Here is a 21,751-nt window from a genome sequence, read left to right as displayed (position 1 = left end):
GCATCGTTCTCAGCACGCATTCTGACATTATCTGACATAGCTCAGGCTGACTCACGGATCACAACCAGGGAAACAATATACACAAAGACAACCACACTGCAAACAGGAACAATGAGGAGAGACAAAAACGGAACTCTGCGATTGCAGTGACCAAGCCTGGCTGCAAGAGGAGTTGAGAAAGCACAGGAATCTCCCTTCATTGTAGAGGTGGGGGTCTATGGGTGTGGAATACTGCATGTGCTGTCAAGACACTAGCAATGTGTTCATTCTCCTGGCTTCCCCTCCCTTAAAAAAAATAAAGAATAGTGAGACTAGACAGAAGTAAAGTTTCTTTCTTTCCCTTTATTGCATCCTTGAAATTTAAAATATTGAGGGGAAGGGAGGGGAAGCCAACCAAAGCACCTATCTGGACCTCCTCCTCTTCCATTTCCCTTCAGTCAGAGCTTTTCCACTATGCCATTTCTAAAGAGAACAGGGATCAAGGGGCAAGGATCGGAATGTCTCGTGTCCACCTCTTCAGCTCCAGGGCCCTTTCTTTTCCCACATTCCTCAACTGGATGCTCCAATTCCCTCTCCTCCTGTGAGTCCCTCAGCCAGAGGTACAGGTGAGACCAGGGCATCATCTCCAGTGGAGGTCCACTGTCCTCCCTATGGTGGCCTTGATGCAGACATCAACAGCCAACCAGCCTCCTCTCAAGGGGCTGCTACCAAATGTCCTGTAAGTACCAGGAGGTGCCCGCAGCCAGGGCAGGGGCCAATGGGGAGCAGCCCCATGGCAGCTGCTGAAGCTACTAGAGGAAGCAATAGCCTCTGGCCTGCAGGATATCAGCTTCTTGTGCTCCATCTTACAGCAGACACCCCTCGGTGTGTGTGTATGTGTGTGGAGGCACCTGTGTGAACAAGGACCTCAAATCTCTGAAGTCCACGTGGAGTTCAGGATCCTGACAGATAGGGCAAGGGCTCCCAGGAATGGTGTGTCCCTTATGAAGGCGTTTCGTACAGGTTTGCTGTGGTGAGATGCTACCTTTGAGGCTGTGTCAGTAGTAGGCCCAGGATGTTCAGGAGCCATAACAAATTGAGTATTCTTTTATCTCCAAATATTCCCAGAAAAAAATCTTGATGGTGGCAGATGAGTGAAAGACTCCATGTTGGAGAGAGCTTTTGATGCATGGAACCTGGGTGTGGGTGAGGGAGATAGCCTGTACCCACTGAATACCCCTGACAGGTGTCAAGTCCACCAGACTCCTGATAAACCTGGTTAGAACAAAGGGTATCTCTTTCTTTTTTTAATTTTCCTAAAGTAATATGTATGTGAATACCCCAGCAAGATCTATGTATCCTTGTGGACTGCCCAAGTTTATAGACATGTGACTATATAACATATAGACACTATAAGTAGGCTATTGATAATTTCTGGAATATGGTTCATTCCTCCCTAAAAGAGAGTATAATTTTTCACCTTGAGGAACTAGAAGGCTGGTGACTAGATGTTTGCTCCTTCCCTTCCCTATAACCAAAAGGAGTCCTGGGTTGGATTTGGATCTTTCTAAGCCCTCACATATTGCTGCTATAGGGAATAAGTCTAGTTCAGAACAAGTTTCTTTCCTTGTTGTTAGCCCCTAGCTTACCTTTGCCAGCTGAACTTCTATGCACCAAATGCTGGTTATATAAAAGACAATCACAAAGAACAAGGAAACCAAGGTAAGCTCAGAATTGGTACCTGATTTAGACATAAAGGGTAACACTATAAGTAACACAGAAGAAATTATGTCAGATCGATGGATAGGAGAAGAAGGGTTCATGACCAAACAAGAGACAGGCAGGTTCATAAGAAGTAAACTGGACAATTTTGATTTCATAAAATTAAAAAGTTTTGCACAAATAAAACCACTGAAGCTAAAATTAGCAGGAAAAAAAACGGGAAACTAGAGGAAAAAAATTGCAGCAAATTTTTTTGATTTCTAAGTTATATAGTCAAACTTCCAAGAAAAAAGCCATTCCCAACTGATAAATGGTCAAAGGAAATGAAAAGGCAGTTTTCAGAGGAAGAAATCCAAGGTATCAACAACCATATGAATTGTAATATTTATATAGCACTTACTGGGAGCCAGGCACTTTACAATGATTATCTTATCTGGTCCTCACAACATCTGGGACATAGGTGCTATTATTATCTCCATTTTACAGATAAGAAATTACCTGATTCAAACCAGAGTTAAGTGACTTGCCTAACTTCACAATGCTTGTAAGTACCTGAGGACTTCAATCTGGCTTGATCGATCTGACATAATTTCTTCTGTGTTACCCTATCCACTGAACCACCCTGAGCTGCCCTTAGAGAAATGCAAATTAAAACTCTGTGGTGCCTCATACTAATCAAATTGGCTAAGATGACAAAAAAGGAAAATGACAAATGCTAGAGAGGCTGTGGGGAAACAAGCACACCAACACATTGATGATGGGGCTGCGAACTAGATCTACCATTCTGGAAAGTATTTTGGAAAACTGCTATTAAACCATGCTTATCTGCTTTGACCTAGCTCTATACCCCAAAGAAATTAAAGAGGAAAAGGATTCATATGTTAAAAAAAAATATGTATTACAGTTCTTTTTGTGGCAGCAAAGAATTGGAAACTGAGGGGAAACTTATCATTTGGGGAATGACTGAATAAGTTATAGTATATGAATGGTGACAGAATACTATTGTGCTATAAGAAAAGGGGATAGTTTCAGAAAAACCTGTGGAAGACTTGCATGAACTGAAGCAAAGTGAAGTAAGCAGAATCAGGAGAACAATTTATATATAATCACAGCAAATTTGTAAAGATAATCAACTCTGAAAGGCTTAGTAATTAACACAATGACCAACCACAGTCCCAAAGGTCTCATGATGAAACATGCTGTCCACTTTCAAATGGAGGGCTGATAGGCTCAAAATACAAAATAAAGCCTATTTTCTTTTCCTTATTTCTTTCCTTTTTTTTTGGACAAGGTTAACAAAGTAATTTGTTTTGCATGACTATACACATTTATAATGGGCTTTGTTTTTCTTGCCTTCTCAATGGGTGGGGGAAGGAGAAAAGAGAATTCCAAATTGAAAATAAAATAAAACTGAATAAATTGAATAAACAAACAAATGAAATAACAAGTAGTGAGCAAAGTCCTATAACCAAACAAAACAAGAGAAATTGAAGTTCTACAGATTAGAATATACCAAAAAATATATATAAGAATGAATGAATTCTTTAAACAGGAGAGAAATAAGGTCTCAACTCAACCAAGAGATAGATGCTAATCTTACTCAAGAGAAGTCTCTCTCCAAAGTCTCCAGGGAGGACAAGCTAGATATAAGAAGCCAGCTTCTCCTATGTGTCTGCAGGTTCCAAAGTCTTTTTAAACGCCCCTCTCTGCTAATCTAGATTCACAACTCCTTCTACAGGAAGAATTCACAGCACAGAACCAGTAGCTTTGAAGTGTATCTGCCTAAGTAGTCTACTGGAGAGGCATCAAACCCCAAAGCTTTAAAACCGATTGTGTTTTTCAGTTTCATGTGACTTTTTTTTTTTACTACAGTTGCAAGCTGATTGTTTTATCTTTTTCTGCATCTCCCCCATCACTTTACCTCATTGGTCTCTCTCCAGAAATTCTTACTTGATCACCAATACCTATACTGACAGCTGCACCTAGATGGAGGCCTGGCCAACAAGTCCCAGTAGCATGCATGGTTGGTGGAGCTGCTTCTGGAAGCACCTGAGCCCACGGCATGCAGGGGTCAGCTCTCCTCCATTTCCAATCCACTTGTTTGGTGCCTTTTTGACTACCTGAATGCCTCTGAGCGAGTAGGCAAGGGCTGCTGTCCTCCAAAGGTGAAGAGAGGGCTAGCAGCAGCAGCCTCCACTCCCACCCAAGCCGATGTGAAGGCAGGAGCTCATGGCCCTACTTCTGCTTCTGTCTCTATCCTGTCCTCTTTTCAATGAGCTCGAGTGTTGGAGATGAAAGGGACTAGGCTACACAATCTCATTAGAGCTCAAGGTACAAGGATGTGAGGCTGTGGCCAAGCTGACACCACAGCAGCACCTGGGATTGACCTGGGGGACCCAACCTAGCCATGAGCGGTCTGGCTGGTGAGATGCCCACTAGCGTTCCTTTGGGGGACCTGGCCTGTCAGAGCAAGTGGGGGTTGGGATAGAACCCCTCAGTTTACAAAGGATGCACACCGTGTTTGTTTGGAGACTGATCAGCTGGCAAAGCTAAGAATAAGAACGTCATTCTTTGGTCAACAAAGGAGGTTTTATCTGTGTGCTGGCACACGAAGCCTTCTGTTAACTGGCCCATGTCCCAACAATAATCAGCAAACTAGCACTGGGGCTCCTGGGTTTGTTTCTGACTTGATAAAAGGCACACCCGGAATTTCAAACGCCCGACTTTAGAACATCCCCCACACGCACAGCTCTCCTGCTGGACTTCTTGCACAGAGCCCTAGCCAACACCATTTCTCCCCTGCCCCTTCTTCCTCTGCAGCCCCATTCTGCCCTCCTTCAGCATCCTCCTTTCTCCAGCCCCATCCCGCCACAGCCCAACAAATCCTTATACCCAGAATGCTCCTGACAATCACCAACAGCGCTGCCCAAGGGGAAATCCAAGTACGGGCTCATCCCACTCCCGCTGTCCGCCACTTTCCTTGCTCCTAAACAGGCCCCACCCTCTTCCGTCTTACTGTTCACAGCCCAGGGCAAGCTCTTTCTCCCAAGTGAGCACAGCCTCTTCCTCTTCCTCTCTGTATGGGGAAGGTAAAAGTGTGGCTTCTCGGAGACTGTCTGCTAAAGTAAGTCCTTAGGCCTTAGGCCTAAGTTTCCATTTTCTAGAAATTATGTGACTTTGAAACTTTAGAAATCTTTCTGTATAGTGGCTCTATTCTAGTCAGCCCTTCTCACCCAGCTTACCATATAAGAGTGAAGTTTCTATAGAACTGCAAGAATTGCTGAACAAGACTACTGATAAAAAGTACCAGACAGTAAGTAGCCTTGGGAAGAGTTGAGGCAGTAACCTGGGGAAGAAGTTAAGTCCTTAGCTCCCAGAAAACTCCTAGATAATACTAAAATGAAATAATGTAGAATGGAAGGAGCTGGCAGCAGCCCGTGCATTTGACCAATCAGGAAATAGACAGTGGCCTTGGGGCATTCAGGCCCAGATAGGGGTGTATCTAGGTTAGACAGAAGGGGGTTCAGTATTCTGAGGTTGTACTGCACTTGCGTAATGGACCTAATGCATTATGTATATCATCTAACAAAGTTAGAGTCTCATTAGTAATAATTATGTTAACGTTTGGGAGGGGCATATAACCCTTGCTTATTTAACCCAGCTTTAGCTTCTTACGGCTGCCTCTTCTCCTGGGCATTATTCCAGTGACTGGACCGCCCGCTTCTTGCGAGATTCTAATAAAACTTCCTATCTTCACTTTGAGGTCTCCAAGTAGTCAATTTGGAATAGGGTCTCTGTACTCCACACATCCCCAACCCTCTTTAATGCAAGGCAGCAAACCGTTGCCAAGCCCCTGCCATACCCTCAAGCTGCCACCTTGCATTTCTCCTCCCCTTCTGTGCCCCATTCACAGTCCATCCCCATCCTTCCTTTCACAAGGTATTCATACAGACAATCCCTGCTTCTCCCTCTGCTTCCTGGAATCCCCTTCCTTCCAGGCCCACCTCATAGCCACATTCTCTAAGAAGGTTTCCTTGGTTCCTTCTAGCTGCTAGGACTCACTCCTTTTTCAAATCTTCTAATATTTGTTTATTTGCATACACTACATGTGTTCTCTGGCCCCACTCAGGGCCAAACAAGTTACATCTGCCCCTCAGGGCTCTAGGACTGAAGGGGTTTGTTGCTGTCTCTTTCTCTCCCGCTAGCTCAAGTCCCCACTGGTAGCTCCCATTATAAGGGGGCCAGTGACCAACACCTCAATTACATTTAAAAACTTAACACTCATTAGCTTTTACAGAAGGAGATTTCTTTCAAAGACACAGGTAGAGAAAACATACAAACATTTTCCCCATTCCTCTGGGGCTACTCTCCCTTACCTTGGGGTGTGGGGTGAAGTAGGCTCATAATTTAGCTGAGTTCCTGGATAGCTTCAGTCCCACCAAGTTTACATCTAGATGCAGCACAATTCCTGGATGAACTCTTCCTCTGGAAGGTAGCTGCCCAAAAATAGCCCCCTTTCTCCCCAGGACCCTGATGGTGAGCCGGCTGAACAATTCAGCTTGAGTTCTGACTCCCAGAATCCTGGGGCTTGCTCTTCCCAGCTTTTGAAACTGTCTAAGAGTGAAGGAGTAACTGAGATCCCTCGAGAAGCAAATGAGGCAAAGAGACCGTGGCTGAACTTGCTGGGCCTTTATAAATGCCTCCACAGCCATTCAAAGAGCCTCCTAAATGGCCACACCTGTCCTAGCCTTCTAAATGTCTACACCTGCTCTAGCCTTCTAAATGGCCACACCTGCCCTAGCCTCCCCAAGACAATGTGCCAGCATTCTCCAAGTGAAGACACCATCCAAAGCACACTGGACCTGTTATACATGTGTATGTACTCCATATCCACGTGCCACTAATATGTACACCCACACATATCCCAACTAGAATCTAAGTTCCTTAAGTTCAGGGACAGCTTCAGTTTCACCCTTGTATTCAGACCTAGCACAGAGGCTTGTCAATAGCAGGAGCTAAATAAACATACAAGGGGCTGAACTTCAGTAAATGATGCTCCTATATTGAGAAACAAAAAATGTTTTCAGTTTTAATGTGAAAGTCAGTGAGATCAGTCTCTGAAGTTTCTGAAGATTCCCATGAATCCCTTTCAGAAAATCCTCATTCTCCTCTTGTTAAACTTGTTTTTCCTTTTAAACATTTAAACATTTCCTTTTAAATTAAAAAATGTCTCATCCAATATTATTCTTATGTTTTCCTGAAGTAAAAATATTGTAAGTGTTACTTCTGCCATTAGCTATTGCAAATGTACACTATTCCACGCATGTTATGGGTTAAATAGATTTTGGTGGAGTAGCTTAAGTAACATTCATGTGTGACCCCAAACTTCAAGCAGTGGGCTCACATGGTCCAGGGTCAGTGCTGGGTAGGAGGCTTCTTCTAAATGACTCTCTTGGGCTTGTGCCTGTACCTAGCGCTTCCCTCAGGAGCCCTGGAATTTGGGTCACCTTATCCCCTGCCAGGTTTTCCGCGGGGCTTAGAACATCTTTCATGTTCAGGTCACCAAACATGTAAGTAAAAGGGGCCCAGGTCCCACTCGACTCAAGCTAACAATGTCAGCTAAAGAGCAGCCCTTACCGCCCTTTATCTCATTCCACATGAGGAACAGAAAACGCACGTGGAATCTGCAGGAGCTTATGACTGCTCCCTGCCTTCCTCTTCCCTTCTGTGCCCCCAGAGATGACTCTCAGGTCTCTGGATCTCTCTTTCTCAGCTCCTGGCAGAGCTGTCTGACTCCTTTTGTAGGCCCAGGTTGTAGCTCATCTACAGTAGTGTGACCCAATAAAATCTTGCCTAGAATCAAGAATCCAGGCTCATCCTTGGTCATTCCCTCTGTACTCTCCCCTCAGTTAAACAGTCCCTGTAAATCATACTAGGGTGCCTCTGGGCACACTCTTCTACATTCCCAGTTCTGCCTATCTCTCTGACCACTTGGGAAGCTGCACAGCGTTAGACAGCTCACCCAAGGCAGAAGTTACCCAGTTTCCTGAAAGCCTTACTCAGCGCCATATATCCCCCAGAAAAGTGCACAGATCTTTAAACACTCCCAGCTTTAATCCTTTGTGCCCTTGAAGACCTTCCATAGCTAGGCAGCCTTAACTCTCACATTCATTCTCAGCACACAACATACAATGTCCCACTAGGCTTATGCCTCCTTTGGTGCTTGCAAAAGTCTGTCCATGGTCCCCAAAACAAATAGAAACATAGTAGCAAAAAAAAGGAGTTAAAATAACCAGTTAACCCCACATACTTAGGCTGTTCAATTTTGAGAGTTGTGGTGTTTCATGTCTTATAAGGCCAAGTAGCCCAGACACCAGCCCCACACCCCTTAAATCAAGCAATCCTGGATGGGCCCCCATAAAATATGAAATTCCAAACAGCTAGAAAATAAAATTTTAGAATAGAACTACTTTTTAAACTGAGAAACCTCTTGTAGTTAATAGAATGACCAAGTGATTCACTAAAGGGCCCATATCACCACAAAACATTGCTTATTGAGGCTGACAAGCCATTTGCTAAAGACCCACCAAAGCACATATAGCATTGGGGTGATGCAACAGCTACTCAGTGTTATTAGGGGGCCCCAAAAGTTTTGGGGGAATGCTATTTATATTATATTATAATTTATAAGCAAATTTCTTAATTCATACATGAATTATATAAGTTCAGAAATAGACTCAGTTAATTTCTCTCAAACAATGACTATCTACCTTCTAATTTTAATGAGCCTGGTATCTCTACAAACGAGGAGAAGGGAGTGAGGAGGGGCAGCTGACACTGGGACCTCATTCTTCTGTACTGGTCACAAGACAGAACACACACACACACAAATACATTTCACTCAACAGGGAATAAGAGAGAAAGAGGAGGAGGGAATATGATTAAGCGAGGGATTAGTAGTGAGTAAACCATACTCTTAGGATGAACAAAAATATTTATAGCTCTTCCTGAGGTGGCAAAGATTGGGAATCTGCCTCTGTGGTGCCTGTCAATTGGGGAATGACTGGAGAAGTTTTACAATCTAAATGTGATGGAACACTATTGGACTGAATTCTTATAAGCATAATAACCAACCAAGGTGCCAGAGATCTGATGATGAAACGCACTATCCCACTTCTTGACAGAGAGCGGAAGCGTTCAGAATGAAGAATGAAACGAATATCTGTGTGGACATTCATTTTGTTTACTACACAGATCTGGGATGTTTTGCTTTTATTGGAGAATGGAGGGCTGGGGAGGCAGGGTGAAAAGGCAAACCTTGGCTGATTAAAACAAATAAAATATATTTTTAAAATAAGAAAGTCTGATAACATGACAAGATTTATACCAGGGATGAGTATAATAAGTCTTAAGGATTTCTACTTACAAAAATGAAGAGTAAAAAGAAATTCTCTGGCACTTTACGACGGGCATCTTCAAAGCAAGCTAGTATAACGATTAGGACAAAAATTGCTGGGCTAAAAGACAACATTAAGCTATGTTATTATCTAACTTAACCACATCACAAGATAGTCAACAATATGTAGTGCAAGGGAAAGGTCAATGATTATTTAGTATATTAAATAATTTTAAATTATAAAAGTACCACAGCAAAAATGAGGCTGTGTGTGTGTGTGTTTTACTGGAAAGACAGTTTGTGTTAAAGTGGATGATACTTACAAGAGAGTATAAGTGAACCAGGGATTCAGGAGCACCCAGGTTTTTATAGGTATGCTAAGTCAGAAACAAAAAGATAACAGTGTTTAAAATAGGCCTTCTAATTCTAAAGAGTATAGACAGGCAAGGAAAACAATGTTTCAGGCCATCTCAAAGGGAGGCAAACCAACATCACAGGTGGAAAAGAGACAAAAGAATTTTCCATTAGCCACATCCAGTGCCCAAGTCTTGCAGTGTTCTCATCTCTGTCCCAATCTCTCTTCTCCCTGCCCCCACCCTGGCGTAGGTCCTTATCACACCCTGGCTACTATTGCAATTGTTCCATAACATGTCCCTCATTTACCTAATTTTCTCCACCCTAATTCTTCTCAACCTCTTTGCAGTATTCGATGCTGCTGGCCATGATCTTCTCTTAGACACTCGTCTTTCCAGGTTTTAGGGACACTACGATGTAAATGTATTCCCTAACAGTTTAATTTTAGTTCATCCAGTGCCTTTTTAAATATTCTAGAGGTGACCATCATCTTAAGGTATCCTGTAATCGGCATTATGAGCATCAATCACTGTGATGCATCTCTTGCCTGGTTCATAGACCCCTAGATTTTGATCTAGGAAGGATATCATCTAGTTCTATCCTCTCATTTTATAGATGAGAAAATGGAAGCCCAGAGAAGTTATATGACTTGCCAAGGTCACAGAGCTGGGATCTGAACCCAGCACTATTAACTCCAAAGCCAATGTTCTGATATACCATTCTGATTCATCTGTATTATAAGTTTAGATTTTTGTAAATAGGATTTTCTTAACATTGAACGTAGCTTTGGGAGAAGAGCTGTGTGTATGTATATAGTTTTGTGGAATCTGGAATGGCCAAAGGGAGATAATCTCAAAGAAAAAGACAAACTGAAAAATAAGAATAAGTTAGATGGATCTGATAAATAAAGAAAATCAAGATTTACTATAGTTTTTTGGGGGGAAAGGGTAATGTTAAAGTATTAAATTAGAAAGGTGCTTTTTAAATAGAATTGCTGGACTTTTAAATAGGTAGTTTCCCAGTGAAAAAAATTACTTAAGATCTGGGAAAGATGAGCCAGTTTCCACCAGGAATTTCAGAAGTATTATCTGTAGTAATAGGTAGAAATAGGATATGATATTGAACAATGATAAAAAAAACATATTAAGTTATTAGTAATAATGCTGGACAGAATAATAATTTAATATATAGAAATAATACTTACCAGAAAATAAATAAGCATATTAATCCCAATGTTATCATCAACTGAAATGTCAAGATGAAGAATACTTTTCTGATGAAATCTAGGGGAAAATATAACTATTATTTTTTGTAACTCAATATTAAAAATCCAGGAGTAAATTACATGTAAATATCTTGATTTTTTTTTTGAAGCTTAGGAAATGAGACTATTTTCTGATTCACTGGAGGGTAAGGAGGGAAATAAACGTATGAGTTTTGGGTAACAGCTAGAGAACAAAATACAATAAAATCCAAACTGTCCAGAACTTTCAAGGTACCTCTTTAAATACCAAAACTTTCATTTGAAAAATTTCCCCATTTCCTAAATCTTCCTATAATTGTTACATGGTTCAATTTTTTTTCTTTAACAGAATGTATTGTATAAAATGTAACCCCTTGGTGATTCAACAAAATCATTATCAATGTCAGCTATCATGTTTTGATGTCCTCAGGGCCCAATGTCATGTCGAGGATGCCTGTAGGGCTATGTTTCCTTTAGTTCTGATGTTCACTTTTTATAGTTTTTTCTTTTTTCTATATTCTTGTTGTTTTAGGTTGACAACTTTTTCTGAAGTCAACATACTTGGTTTTAGTTCTTCTTTCTATCAGAGATTTGGAAAATGTAAAAAGCTTATCAGAACTGTGTGTGAAATCATAGTAAATTGACCCTGAGTGAAGGTCTGAGGGGCTCACTTGTGAATAAAGGACCATGGCTTTAGTGTCTGGACTTTGTGATCTCTGTTTTGACTGCTTGATGGTACTGTACGATGGCTTCCTGTATCTATGTTATGTTACAAGCAGGGCAGATTGCTGGATACCAAAGTTTGAGATAAATGATTGGTGCCCTGGTTTTAACATTTGGAAAAAGTACCACTAAATTCACTGGTATTTATTTTTAGAGGAAGGTTGTTTCACTACAATCCTGCTCAAACACTGTTGATACTATCCCCAATAAGAAAGATAGGCAAAGATGGTGTCATTCCAAAAATCACTCAATAAATAAATGGTAGTTTCCCCTTCCCCCAAAAAAACCCCCAAATTCAAAATCTCTTGACTTACAGTGTTGTGCTTTAATCATTGTAATCATCATTATAATAGGTAATGTTTATATAGCGCCTACTGTATGCCTGGCACTACACTAAGAACTTTACAAATATTATCTCGTTTGATCCTCATAACTACCCTGGGAGATGGGTGTTATTATGTATTGGTATTGTCACTAGTATATGAGTGTGAGATTCGATTTTATTTTGGGGGGGAGGGAAATTGAGGTTAAGTGACTTGCCCAAGGTCACATGACTAGGGTTTTTGTTTTTTTTTTTTGAGATTAGATTTAAGAGTAACAAATCCTACTCTAGGCTTTATCACTTAGTCATTATGTGATTCTGGCTGTGACTCTTTATCCTCCATTTTATATCGGTCTTCTCCACTGTGGAATGGAAATAAAAGAGTTGTCCAATTGTCCTCTATCTCTGCCCTTATAACCAAGGAGACAAGCACCAGCCTTGCACTCCCACTTCCATTTGTGAGTCATTAGGATTGTTGATTATTTTTCCAAATCTTTTTATGACTCAACTCTTTGAGTTGTCCTATAGGGACAGGAATTTCCATCAAACTTCAGTGGTTGCCCGATGAAAATATTTTCTAAAATATTTTTGCAGAAAAATTGCTTTTTGAAAGCATTTGTTATCCAAAAGCTCACATGCAAGCTAATGATAAAGAAGCTCTGAGGTCTTCCTGCAATGCTCCATCTGCTGACTCAAACATGATAAATTCAATATAGTGTTTCTTTCTGACTTTCTTGGCTTAAAAGACTAGAAACATTTTATGTCTCTTTAAAATAGCATTATGCATGACTTACTCAAATGACCAAAAATGATCTGGGAAATGTAAAAGTTTTCTTGCTTAAATAGCAGATAATTTTGGTAATGTAGTGGGGCTGAATATTTCTGTGAGCTGGGAGAATGAAAGGAAACACAGTAATTAGGTGTTTTGTTTGTATTATACCATTTTCTACTTGTTAATATTATGTTCTGCAAATGGTTACTATTTTTAGTTAAATCATGAGCTTTTTGAGGGCAGAGGTTTCTTCTATTTTTTGACAGTACCTCTTAAAATATTCTGTGTACTCTGAGAGCAAAGTAGATATTGCTAAATGTGTGACATCACACATTCACAGTGACATCTCTTGTTTCTATTTATAAAAGATACATTCTCAAAATCTAAAAGACTATAACATGGGGATAAATAAAGGTATTTTCCCATATGACTATTGGTCATGAGAGTAGCGTGGGATTTCAAATCTGCATGTTAAATTTGGTGCACATATCTACTTCTTTCAAGTTGTTATATTTAAAACTACAGATGTGTAACTATTAAATTTTATTTGTAAGGAAATAAAACTAATGTATTTACATGTTTTAATGAAACCTACATTAATAAAACAGGGACAAAGCTGATAAAAAAGGAAAATGAGGAATGTTGGAGGGACTGCAGGAAAAGAAGCACATTAACGTACCATTGGTAGAGCTGTAAATTAGGTCAGTCATTCAGGCAAGCAATCTAGAACTATTTCACCATAGTTACTAATGTAACTCTATTAGGTCTACAAAACTCAAAGAAAGAGGAAAAGGACACAAATCTCCAAAAATATTTATAGCAACTCTTTTCATGGTGGCAAAGAATTGGAAAGTAAGAGGATATCCATCCATTAGAGAATGCTGAACAAATGATAGTATATAAATGTGACAGAATATTATTGTGCTATAAAAAGTGGTGAAATGACAGTTTTCAGAGAACCCTGGTTAAGTTTTGTACCACATGATGAAGAATAAGGTAGGTAGAACCAGGAGAATAATTTATATGATAACCATGATACTATAAAGACAAGCAACTTTGAAAGACTCTAGTCAACATAATGACCTGTCATGATTCCAAAGAAGCAATAATGAAGCATACTACCCACCTCCTGTTAGACAACTGATGAAACTCATATGGAGAATGATATATTTTTAGACATGGTAAATGGGGGAATTTGTCTTGTTCTACTCTGCTTTTTGTCTGCAAGGATTTGGGTTTGGGTTTTGGGGGGGAGAGAGGAGGTTTGGGAGGAGTTTAAGAGACAGAAAAAATAGACTTTTGTTCATTGAAAAAATTAGTTTAAAAGACATACACAGAGTATAAACAAAGTCTTAGTCTTACTTTGAGGATATCCTGTATAACAGTGGCATCAAATAAAAGATTTGAAGTATCTGCTGACAGATTCTGAAATGCAGCATCATATCTATAAAAGTGTTTGACCCAAATACAATATTAATCCACTTATACAGTGCTTTAAAGCTTATAAATTATTTCTACACAACAATGGGAAATAAGCAGGTTAAGTATTATTACTCTCTTTTTATTGATGGAAAAGCTGTTTCAGAGAGGTCATCTGACTTCTCTAGAGTCAGATCTCTAGACTCCAAGTTCAGCTGTATCTCCACTAAGCCACAATAACATTAAAACAACCTAACCTGGTCCAGTGTTAGAGAATCATAGTCTGACTCTATGGATTGCATTGTTTGGAAACAGTTCTCATTTGGTTTTGGGGTGCTTTTGTTTTTGTATACCTAATACTGAACATGGTGCTTATAGTAGGTACTTAATAAATATATGCTAATTGATGTGGATGTCAACAAAACTTTACAAAAAGATAATGTGGTAGGGCTCTACAGAGAGAGGCATAATGTTCACCCCTAGGACAGTAATTATGTCACTGTACTCAGAACCCACAGTCACAGAACATTAGAGTTGGAGAGGATCTCGATGGCTATCTAGTCTAATCCATACCCCAAAAAGGTGTGTACACTCTCAAAACACATGAAAAATGGTCCTCAAACCTTTAAGATCTCCATTACTCTGTCCTGCTCAGGTTACATGTGTAATATTGTGTATAGTTCTGGGGGTCCCGTTTTAGGAAAAAAAAATACCTCAACACTGATAATCAGGAGAGTATCTAGAGGAAAGCAACCCAGATGATGGTGAGCCTTGAGAGTATGCCACATGAGTACCATTGAAAGAATGGAGATGTATGTGTCCAGAAGAGTCACTTTTCAAGCATACGAATGGTTTTTTGTTATATGGAAGACGAATTCGATTTGTTTCGTTTTCTTTGTTTCGGCCCAAGACGGGAGAACTAGGAAAATGAAGAGAGGCTACAAATAAGCCAGATTTTAGGCTTGGTCTAAGTCTAAGCCATGGAGACTCTAAATCTCTTTAGAACAGGAAGCAGCTCTGAAATTTTTCTTCCTATTAAATGAATGAAGCATTTATTAAGTGCTTACTACATGGAAAGCCCCGTGCCAAGTGCTGGGGACACAAAGAAACGGTTCCAGCCCTCATGGAGCTCACATGCTAAAGGGTGAGACAACACACATGGAAGGTGTTGGATGGCAAGGTCTTGTGTGGTCCCTAAGGAGCAGTGACAAAGCAGATAGGTAATGTCTTTTCCTTAGTGTCCTGACTGAGGACACTAGTCTGGCAGCACTGCTATTCCAAAGGCTTTTGTGGGCAGGGTCCTCAGTTGTCTCCATCAGGATCTGAGGACAGATGGTGGTCAAGGTGGTAGTGATCTGACCTGCCTGGTTCACACTGCTTATCTCTCCTTCAGGGTGCCTTGCTGCTTCTGCTAGGTTGGGTTGTCTTTCTCTCTTCCCTGCCATTCCACTGGGGGTCAAGATGGCAGACAGTTGGTGGTAATGGCAGGTCACTTCACAAGGGCCACCTCCACAGATGATGGCTATGAGGACTGGGCTGGTAGCACGTCTGGTGATCTGGGGGAGGGGGGGTGCTGCTGCCACTCCTAGGGCTCTGTGTCTGCGTGCTGCTTGGAGGCAGTTTGTCAGCAATTGTTGCTGGTGATAGGAAAGATGAGCCCTTTCTCCACAATCTAAGATTCCTAATTTCTCTCTCTCTGTCTCTCTCTCTTTTTCTCTCTGTCTCTCTCTTTTTCTCTCTCTGTCTCTCTCTCTCTCTCACACACACACACACACACAATCTAAAGAAAGTTTCTCATAACCAGAGGCATGAAAGAAATTTCACTTTCAACTTTGTCCATGTCTGAGACATAGAAGAAAACAGAAGATGATCAGTAAATTCCATTAATTTCCACTACTTCTACCTTTTCTCATGGAATTTTCTGCAAGGTTTCTCCTTGTAGTGATGGTGATGGGGGCTGGGAGAGGGGAGAGGTTCAAAGAAGACAATGGCATCAATGACAAAGAAAGTACTCGTGAATGGAATATCATTTCCCTGGGCAGTGGTTTTGATTAAATAAGCTAAGGGAGTAAGACACCAAAACCAGGTTCCCAAACAATATTTTCTTTTTAAAAAAAGTTTATTATTTTTATTTCTCAAGTAACAATTGTTCTAGTCATTCATCTGTCCTTCCCACTACTTCCCCCCCATTGAAAAAACAAACAAACAAACCAACCACTCCAAAACAAAAATCAATCCCCCACCACACAGCTGCATAGTTCAGCAAAACAAACCCCTCCACCGGACATGCCGAGAAATAGATCTCTTTTCACTGAGAGGTTCCTCATCTGTCTGGCAGGAGGTGAGTGGTTTCATCTTCAGTCTTTTGGACTCATGGTTGACCACTGAACTAATCAGAGTTCTAAGTCTTTCAAAGCTGTTTTTCTCTGTTATCATTATATAAACTGCTTTCTCAGTTCTGCCCACTGCTCATTTCACAAAGATCTTTCCAATTTCCTCTGAAATTGTCTCTTTCATAATTAAATACAACACAATAATATTTCATTACAATCAGACACCACAATTTGTTTAGCAATACCTGAATAAGAGGATACCCTTTTAGTTTCCATGTTGGGGCTACCATGAAAAGTGATGCTATCAATGTTTTTGTACATAAAGATCTTTTTTTTCTCTTTCTTTGAGAACACAGGCCCAGTGGTGGTACAGCTGGCTCACAAGGTATACAAAGTTTGGTAACTTTCTGGGAATAGTTCTAAATTGTTTTCCAGAATGGCTGGACCAGGGGTGGGGAACCTGCGGCCTCAAGACCACATGCGGTCTTCTAGGTTCTCAAGTATGGCCCTTTGACTGAGTCCAAGTTTTACAGAACAAATCCTTATATTAAGGGGGATTTGTTCTGTGAAGTTTGAATTCAGAAGTTTTACAGAACAAATCCTTTTATTAAGGGGGATTTGTTCTGTGAAGTTTGGATTCAGTCAAAGGGCTACACTTGAGGACCTAGAAAACCACATGTGGCCTCGAGGTCGCAGGTTCCCCACACCTGGGACCAGTTCACACTTTTATCAACAGGGCAGTAGTGTCCCTGTTTTCCCACAGCCCCTCCAATGTCTGCCAATTCCCTATTTGGTCATTTTTTGCTATTCTAATAGGTATAAGGTGGAAACAAGTCACTTTAATTTGACATTTCTCTAATAGTGTTTTGGATCTTTTTTATATGACTGATGATAACCTGAATTGCTTCCTCTGAAAACTGCCTGTTGATATCCTTTGACCATTTATGTACTAGGGCATGGCTCTCAGTCTTATAAATCTGAATCAGTCCTTTACATATCTTGGAAATAAAATCCTTACCAGAGCAATCTGTTACAAAGATTTCTCTCCCCCTGGTGACCTGTTTCCCTTTTAATTTCTACTGCATTAGATTCATTTGTGCAAAATCTTTTAAGTTTTATATACTCAAAACTACCTATCTTATCTCATGCCATCACAACATGCGTTTTTCTATACCAATGTGGCAACTTCTGTGCGGTGCTGATCCCTCTCCTACCTTTGCGGATGGTCATGTCACTGAACGGGTTCAATTCCTCCGTGCTGCTTTGCAGTTCGTCAGCACTATCCGTCACCTGGACCACATAATTAGCAGGCTGGTATGCCATTCACCTTGATGAAACATTCAATCAGAACAATTGTTAACAGTGCCCATACAATTATCCTGGTTTCTAATCTCAACATTTTCTCTCACTGTGTGTCCTTGAACATTGTATTGTGGGCTGCTCTGGTGCTTTCCAAACAGAAGGTGCCCTCCACAGATCTACAGAATGACTAAAACATGCCAGCCAGGCCCATATGATTAGGGGAGTCACTATTCGCCAAAGGTCTGTGATTTTTTTTTTGCCATATAGGGAGTTCCTACTGTGGGATCATCCTCAACTAGCATCACACCTAGGGCATGGCTGTGAATAAAGCCTAAGGAATTACCTTGGGCACAGGTTGGGACATCAGAAACAGCCCAAGTGCTAGAGCAGGAGGACTTGGGAATAGTAATAATATGGGACTTGCAAAGGTCAAACTGTCTTAGGCGGACCTTGGCCCATTATTCTACCCACTGCATCACTGAGGCTTCAGTCCTGCCTCTAAAGTTTCCCTGTATGACATTGGGCAAGTCACTTAACTCCCCTGGGTCTCAGTTTGCTCATGTATAAAATGAGAGCTTGGACTCAGAAGTCCATTCCAGCTTTCGATCTATAAGCCTTTGACTTGCCCAGGGTCATGCAGATAAAAACTGTCAGAGGGAGATTTAAACCCGGGTCTCCCTGGCTCCATGACTGGCATTCCTTCTATCACACCACAGTGTCTCTAAAAATATTAAGCACCTACAATGGGCCAGGCACTGTGCTAAGCACTGGGGTTACAAAGGCAAAAGAGAGGGAGGGGGAGAAAATTTGAAACTCAAGAGATTGTTGAACTGAACCTTATAAACTAAAAGTAAACAAATTAATAAAGACAAAAAAAGAAAAGAAAGGGAAAAGACAGTCCTTGCCTACAAGGAACTCCCAGCTTTATGGGGGAGACAACATGCTAACAACTATGGACAAGCAAGATATAAACATGACAGATTTGAAAGACTGTGGATGGCCTTAACATTCCTAACAATGACAGATACATAATGAGGATAAAACTGAGTCTCCAAGTAATCCATTCCATGTTACCCATGTATGTGACTGTCCAACATACTTAGATAATTGGACGTGTCTGGGATCTCATTATCGTGGTCTTCACTGAGAGCCCTCCAGGCCTTCTCCTCCTCAGAGATGCATCTCCATTTATGTGTGTAGATGAGATGGTTGGAATGGCATTATGTATCTCATTTTTTAATCTCAGGATCCCAGATCTTAAGGCCAACTTTTAAAAAGCTTTAAAACTTGGCAACAATGATTAGGGCAAAGCAAATTATACTGCCAGTTCCAAGTTAGTTCTGACCAAAAACTTTTTTTTTTAAATCAGTGTATTTAACTGTAAAAATGTTTGTAGGACTTAGCTATGTGGTTATTTGCCATCACATTAAATATGGTGCTTCCACATCAGTGCTGTTCCAACTAATTCATCTTGGACAAGCTCTCCCTAAAGGCAAAACTCAGATTTAAAACCCCAAGGTGAACTTTTCAGGCCTGGGCTTTACATAGTCCCTGTCTTTCTTTACTCTGTATAGTCTAAATGTATCATACTATTGACTGGCCGAAAGCTTTCTTAAACATTCATGAAAACACAGTGTACCCAATGTGTGGATGAGACTGAAGTGTGCCATTTCACAGGATCATAGAAGGAACCCCAGAAGACATCTAGTTCAACCCCCTCATTTTCTACACAAGGAAAATGAGACCCAGGGAAGGCCAGCAACTTGCTTAAGGCCCTTCAAATCCGAAGTGGGATTGGAACCCAGGGCCTCTTGACTTGGTAGCCTGAATGCTTTCTGCTACAATGCTGATCAAGTTAGTGCAGAATACCCAAAGTCTTTCAACATTAGTGGGCTGACAGTGTTTTCTCTTTTAGTGTGGTGGGGAGTAGAAATATCTCCTTTTTGTTAAAATCAGGAGGCATACCACATACCCAAAAAGCAATAAACAATGCTCAGAAAACAACCTAAGGGATTTGTGTTTGTCTAGAAAATAACCAGAAAAAAAAAATCCCTTTTAGTTTAGTCCAATAAAGAAGTAATTGAATCGAATTCTACTGAGTGAAACCACAGGGGGCTCATGCCTTAATCATAAGAGTGGCTGGCTCTTTCCTGGATCCGAAGAGGATGCTCCTGCTCCTGCCAAGAGGAGTCCAGGAGATGAGAGACAAATGGAACTTCAGCCACAAAGTTCTGGAAATGACAGTTGGGAGACGGTTGGAGGCAGGTCCGGAACCGCCTATCCCAAAGCTGTCAGGAAAAGCAAGGCTTGCATGAAATCTCACTAACTTGACGATGGGATAGACAAATAAATTGGATTGCTGTTCAGTCATTTCAGTCGTGTCTGACTCTTTGTGACCCTATTTTGGGTTCCCTTGGCAGAAGTACTGGCGTGGTTTACCATTTCCTTCTCCAGCACCTTTTATAGATGAGGAAACTGAGGCAAACAGGGTTAAATAACTTGCCCAGGGTCACACAGCTAGTAAGTGTCTGAGGCCAGATCTGAACTCAGGTGAGTCTTCCTGACTCTGGGCTTGCTCTGAGCCACCTAGCTGCCCTTACACTTGTTTGATGTGGCCTCAAATCATACCATCTAGTCTAGAGCTGAGACGCCTCCCCCTCTTCTTCCTTGCCTCAGTATGCCGAATTCCAGACAGAACTACCTTCAGGAAAGGGACCCATAGGTTCCTCCACCAAAGGCTCCCCAGTGGTATCTCAGTTTCACAAGGTTTATTAAACTCTGGAAGTGTGGAAATCTTCTGGGTCAGGCCTAATTCAAGACAGTCCAGTGATTCAGGATGGGAGTTGAAACTCAATGTGAAGCACAAAATGAAATTAAATAACAATAACCACCTTAGAAGTAACAGAAGATTAAAAAGACATAAATGCTAAATAAAAAGATACTCAACTGACTCTTCTCTGTCTCTGTATTGACCACTACAACTAGCATGCTGGGTCAGAAAGGGCTTCCCCAGTGACAGGGGAAATTATGCTAAGATCTCTGACACCAGCCCACCCCAGGGCTGGGCCTTTTATATCTCAGGTGGCAAGAAAACCAAACCAATGATGCTAGTAAGAGCCACCATTGGGGCGGCCAGGTAGCACAGCGAGTAAGAGCACCGGCTCCAGTGTTGAGAAGACCTGGAGATTGAATCCCAGGCTCAGACACTTAGCACCCACCCAGAAACACCTGGATGTGTAACCTTGAGCAAGTTACTTAACCCCAATTGCTTAGGGGCGGCCAGGTGGCTCAGTGAGTAAGAGCACCGGCTCCAGTGTCGGGATGACCTGGATCAAATCTGGGCTCAGATACTCAGCACCACACCCAGAAATAACTGGCCGTGTAAACTTGAGCAAGTTACTTAACCTCAATTGCTTTAAAAAAAAAAAAAAGAGCCACCATCCTGCCCACACAAGGGAAATCTATCCAGGGTATATAAAATAGGAGTCACTCAGATCACACCTTCTTCGAAAATCAAGCTCAACCTCAAGTGAGGACAACCAATGAAGGTGATTCATGTTTGTGTCAATATGGGCTGGACTAGCTTTTACTTGAGTTGAAGAACACACAAGGTGGTCATAGGATCACAGATTTGAAGTTCCAAAGAACCCCAGAGACCATCTAGTCCAGGGCTGGGAAATCTGCATCCTCAAGCCCACATGTGCTCCTCTAGGTCCTCAAGTATAGTTGTTTGACTGAATCCAAACTGCACAGAACAAATTCCCTTAAAAGAATTTGTTCTATAAAACTTGGACTCAGTCAAAAGTCCACACCCAAGGACCCAGGAGATCACATGTGGCCTTGAGGATGCAGGTTCCCCACCCTGGATTCTAGTCCAATCTCATTTTACAGATGGGGAAACTGAGATTATAGGAGGGGACTGGCTTGTAGTTACATAGCTAATGGGGCCACCCAATAGCCCACAAAGGGTCTTTTTTTCCTATCAATGCCTTACAAAGATGATGATATAAGGGTATCAGATTCTGAAGACCTTTGACTAACCTATTCCATGCTGCAGTGTCTTTAAAAGGAAAATTTTGATCCTCTTCATGTGACAACTGACATGAAACAACTTTAAAATGTTTTTTTTTCCAGGTACTTTCTCAGTTTTCTCCTTCTGAGTTACATTAAAGGGTATTATTATCTT

General features: G+C 41.2%; 1 protein-coding gene across 1 annotated transcript in view; it reads right to left on the bottom strand.

Annotated features, from left to right (window-relative positions):
• Window positions 1-18,975, bottom strand: part of LOC138159875 (protein lifeguard 2-like) — a 30,308-nt gene extending 11,333 nt beyond the window's left edge. Inside the window, exons 1-4 of the mRNA XM_069086159.1 lie at window positions 17,478-18,975; window positions 10,656-10,734; window positions 9,421-9,474; window positions 9,128-9,218 (exon numbers count right to left, since the gene is read on the bottom strand). Coding sequence (XP_068942260.1) covers window positions 9,128-9,218; window positions 9,421-9,474; window positions 10,656-10,734; window positions 17,478-17,586 — 333 coding nt within the window. The 5' untranslated portion in view covers window positions 17,587-18,975. The remainder of the gene's footprint in view (window positions 1-9,127; window positions 9,219-9,420; window positions 9,475-10,655; window positions 10,735-17,477) is intronic.
• Between the last annotated feature and the right edge of the window lie 2,776 nt (window positions 18,976-21,751).

The sequence above is a fragment of the Petaurus breviceps genome, unplaced genomic scaffold (assembly GCF_028583685.1).
Source record: "Petaurus breviceps papuanus isolate PSGF00001 unplaced genomic scaffold, PetGlider_PUasm1.0 178, whole genome shotgun sequence".
In the NCBI taxonomy this organism is placed as follows: Eukaryota; Metazoa; Chordata; class Mammalia; order Diprotodontia; family Petauridae; genus Petaurus; species Petaurus breviceps.
This window is presented reverse-complemented; position numbering and strand designations above follow the sequence as displayed.